The 5025-nt window shown below is 37.0% G+C and overlaps 1 protein-coding gene across 1 annotated transcript; it reads right to left on the minus strand.

Moving 5' to 3' along the window:
• Window positions 1-249: 249 nt before the first annotated feature.
• LOC131310215 (uncharacterized) lies at window positions 250-2117 on the minus strand. The gene is made up of 2 exons (XM_058337122.1): window positions 1808-2117; window positions 250-625 (listed from the first exon to the last, which is right to left on the minus strand). The coding sequence occupies exons 1-2, from the start codon at window positions 1983-1985 to the stop codon at window positions 261-263; spliced, it is 543 nt and encodes a 180-aa protein (XP_058193105.1). The 5' UTR covers window positions 1986-2117; the 3' UTR covers window positions 250-260.
• Between the last annotated feature and the right edge of the window lie 2908 nt (window positions 2118-5025).

The raw sequence follows: 5025 nt of genomic DNA on the forward strand, positions 1-5025 counted from the left end.
CTTCACATAAATTTTCTCTTATCTATTTCTCTATTCATTACTTTTAAAAACCTCTCTCAAAGCACAAACCAAACAGTGCCGTCTTTAGAACTATAAGGAACTTCCCTTAAGGATCACCAATGAACAAAGAGCATGCATGTCTCCAATACAACCAGTTTATATATGGAATTCTTTCCCCTTCCTCACCACCAAATCAATCAAATCAGTACTTACAAATATAATAACCCTAGGCCTCTTCTTATGTTTCCCTTTTTGGTGCCCTACATTTGGGTCGCCACAGCCAAACAATTGCTAGCAAACTTGAAAATAATCTTACTAGCCCTGGCCAACGGGGTGTTAACCCACCTGCCACCCATCTGCGTGACGGCGTCGGCGCAACCGTACAAGTTGGTCTCCGCCGTCTGGATGCGGTCAAGGGTGGTGTACGGGTCGTCGATCTTCTGGAGGTAGAGCAGGGCGTCTTTTAGGTTGTCGGTGGCGCTGCCGAAACTGTCGCGGCATGTGGAGACCACGGCGTCTTTTGTGACGTTTGGGAGGTTGGATTCGACGGCGCCCAGGCCGTCCAGTAGTGGGCCCATGCGAAGTGTCACGTCCAGCGTTGTCGTGACGGCGTTTGCGATTGCGTCTGGTTGGGAAAAATTGGGCAAGGAAATTAGTTTAAACATGAGAAGAAGTTTGAGGATTTTTTAGAAGAAGTTTGCTGCTGATGTGAATTTTGTACTTTATGTTTGCTTATTCTAAAAAGAATTTACCTAAACGAATTTACATAATTGCTTCTCCATAAGGTCATAGGTTTCATTCTCTCGGTGGCCAAACATTTCAAATCTTGGGGTCACTGAAAATTATGCTAGATAGTTATCTTCAGGATCCGGAATTAGTCAAGGTGCGTGCAAGCTGACTCGAATATCCGGTTAAGACTTTTGCACAGACAAAAGCTAAAATCTTGTGACTTGACTTAAAATTGGGTGGGGTTAACGAAAAGTTGTTTAAAATTTCAGGCCAGAGCCCTAGCCACCATGCATCCTTTGTGTTTTGCCATATTCAAGACCCATATGTTAGAGAGCTTCAGGCTCATGTCTAATAAATAAATAAATAAATAATAGACATTAGTTTCCCATATATATATTTGGGAGAAGTGTTATTTATTTATCATATTTACCAAAAAAAAATAACATTAGATTTCCAGTTATAATTCTATAAGCTTCTCACATGGATGTATCAAGATGCATGCAAAGGAAAAAAAAAAAAAAAAACCAAGACAAACGATAGACATGAAAAGTCATTGTCTTAAAGTAACGTTCGTGTCTGTATATGTTGTTTTTGACCTTTAAATTCTATCCCAGTAACAAATTATAATTGTATAAAACTTTCACGAAAATATACTCCAAAACTGGAAAGACATAACAATTGCGAGACGGATGAGACACATGAATGTTATTATGTGATGATGTTCGTGTCTCTACATGTTGGTTTTGATCTTTTAACTTCTACCTTAACAAAGAATACTGATTCTATAATCTTTTCTAAATTTAATGAAAAAGTAACTCCTCAATTTTAAAACAAAAGTCAGAACAAGAAATTTTGATGTCAAATTTCGCTCTTGCTATTGTCAGCCCATTGAACTGACGATAATCACACTAGAAGAAAAGAAAAATTCGTATTTCTGTGTACTTTACATACCTTTTAATACATATTCACACACTTATTATTGTCAGCCCAATAAAATTTTCCGTCAAATTTTGTATTCAAAAAACAAACAATGGATCCTACTAAATGTAAATAAAAAAAAGAGTATTTTCTAGGGCACCTTTTTGGGTTGTTGCTCCCTTCACCATTTGGGTACAGAGCGCCTTGTAATCAGCGGTCCTGCACCATTGGTTGATGCCCTTGAACCGCGCTTCGGCTCCGCCGGCGGCGAAGAGGAGGACGACTGCGGCGGTGGCCACAAAGAGGAGTGAGAAAGAGGGGTAGTCCCTTAAAGCCATGCTTGCAATTTTCTTCTCCTTCTTCTTCTCTCTCTCTTTCTCCTTCAATTTATCTCTCTCTCTCTAAGGGCCTCCCTGTTTTTGTCCAGGGGTCTGAATAGGAAGGGGCTCAATTGGGAACGAGAGGTGATTTAAATAACATTTTTTCCTATTTAGGAAAAATCTAAATTGGGTTTTTTCCTTTCTGAGGTTCACCTTCATTATAGGAAGCTTTTGGATACAGAATCGGTGGTTGGGAGAGAGAATTTGGCATGTATTTTTGACTAGGTCTTGAAATTATTCATCTGGCAGAATTTGTTGGAGATTTAGTTTCCCAAAGTATCTATTTATGAACCTTTCTATCACGGAAAATATGAGCGAGCAATTAAACTTAGGGTATTGAGATTTTCACATTCCCTTTGATATTCACTCTGCTTCTTTTTTTTAGTATTAAAAGTTCGTGAATTTTTAATTTGCTGAATGACAAAAAATAAAAAATGGAGTGTGAATCAATTCTCTTAAACTTATCTTCATCTCCAACAAAATCAATGTGGCCAGGGCTGATAAATGAACAAAAGAGATCGTGTTCGTTCATTAAAAGTTCGTTCGCAAAGTTTAATTTGCATGTTTTCTTGAAGTTCAAATAAATTACTATTCGGCTCATTCAACGCATCATTTTCAAAAATTATAGTAAGTAATTAAAGATATTTGAAATTAGCACGTGATATGCTCAATTAAAGGTCCAATTTAAGTTCGACCCGTTTCATAAACAAGCGAAGCTTAAACGTATTTTGGAAGCTCATTAATCTTTCCAACCAAACTTGAACAGTTCGGCTCGTTCGATACATTTATCAACCCTATGAAGTTGTGCTGTGACTTCACGATTCAAATCCTATGAAAAAGGAGTTTATACCCATTTATTAGTGCGCGCATGTGAGTTGGTGTTGGGCTAAACTAGGTTTCTCTTATGAAAAAATTCTTTTCAAAAAGGGTATAAAGGTCATCCATTGCTTCTAGAAAATCTTCTTTGGAAATATTCCTCTTTTGAGCCCTTTTCGTTTTAGGAAAATGATTTGGACACATATTCGAACAAAGAGTTTCCACTGATTGGTTTGAGTCTCATATACATACTGTGGGGCTCATGTCCATCGAACGGTATTCCGGAGAATCCTAACCTATGTGTGTCTAGAGTCCGGACATCAGTGTAACGCAACTCTATTTTTTAAGACTTGAAAAAAGTAGAGTTTTCTTTTCTTTTCTTTTGAGCGAATGTTTTTGGAAAATTATTCTCTCTATTTTTACTTGTTTCATTATTTCCTTCCAGAAAGTTAAATGAAAAAAAAAAAAAAAAACACAAGAAGAAAGATTACCTAGCTATCTCATGAGGTCATGATCCATCCTATATCTTAAGAGAGGACGATGATGCATGTTTAAGGAATCTAGTAGACAAAATGAACAAAACTTGAAAGGTCCACATCATTGCTCTTGATTAAGGCTAATCATGTAGCCTAATGAAACACAAAAGAAAAAGAAAAAAGAGAGAGTTTCTATCCATGGTTTCATACCTTGGTCACACAATCTTTGGAACTCTTCTGCGCTTTCGCTCTCAATTTTCGTATTAAGTTTACACTCTCAATCTTCATTCTCGCTCTCGTGAATTTTAGTAATTTGAGATGCGGTTCAAAGACGCTTTTACATTCTCGCTTACGTACGTGCACACAAATTATGTGACTTAATTCCACACTACTACGTGTGATAAGCAACATGACACATTTGGACTCAACTCGTTTAGAGTATCAATGCCGGACTCTTTGAGAAATTTTTGTTAAGGGTGTATTATACAAAAAGAGAAAAAGTGAAATTTAAAGTACAAAGAGCAACCGAAAAAAAAGAAATTTAATATATCTTCTGTGAGAATCCGTATGCATAATTAAAGTACAAAGAAATGAAAAAAGAAACCAAGCAATGGGCCCCATGACACCAAAGGGCCCAAACTATACGGCCTGGTACACTGGATGGGCTGGAAAACATAGCTCCCTATACCTATACAATACTACTACTAGAAATTTTTTAGAAAATGAGAACTTCACTGATACTATCAAATAAAATCGGACAATTGTACAAATAACAACCATACAAACGAGAAACGACCCAACAACGTACACGAAACAAACAACCAATTAAACAAAAAACCTAGCAAACAAAACACAAACGAACCAAGTCCGATTAATATCGGACATGGGATCCTGCTGGCCATCAAGATCGGTAGGGGTGCCGGCCTTTTCAAACCAAACGACCCCGTTTTGCTACAAGAAGTTCATCCCGTTTGTTCGTTATTTGTTGGTTCCCATTAAATGGGCAAGATGGTTCATATTTTTTATTGATTTTTTTTTTTTATCCCTTTTGGGTCTCACAAAGATAATTCAAACTACTTATTATTCTTCCAATATTTTTTTTTTTGAGTTATTGCAAAAAAATTAGCTCAATTCCATATTGATAAGGGCTTTTTTAGAATTCGTAGGTTAAAACACTTAATTTCATATTAATGATTTATTGAAATGAGCCCCACAAAGATAATTCAAACCGCTCATTATTCTTCCAATATCGTATTGAGCTAATTTTTTGCAAGAACCCAAAAAAGAAGAAGAGCGGTTTGAATTATCTTTGTCGGACCCAAAAGTGGCCCAAAAAAATTAATAAATCATGAATCATCTTGCCCATTTAATGGGAACCAAACAAGGAACAAAGGGGATGGACTTCTTGCTGCAAACAGGTCGTTTGAAAAGGCCAGCACCCCTTTCGATCTTGATGGCCAGCAGGATCCCCAAGTCCGACAAAACCCCATCAAGGATTGAAGAGTTACATACATATACAATACTCTCAGAAGCCTACTCTTTTTTAAAAAAAAGTTACATACGGGGTCGTTTGAAAAGGCCAACACCCCTTCCGATCTTGATGGCCAGTAGGATCCCCAAGCCCGAGAAAACCCCATCAAAGATTGAAGAGTTACATACATATACAATACTCTCATAAGCATACTCTTTTTTTCCTTTATTAAAAA

Source organism: Rhododendron vialii, chromosome 12a (assembly GCF_030253575.1).
Source record: "Rhododendron vialii isolate Sample 1 chromosome 12a, ASM3025357v1".
Lineage (NCBI taxonomy): Eukaryota > Viridiplantae > Streptophyta > Magnoliopsida > Ericales > Ericaceae > Rhododendron > Rhododendron vialii.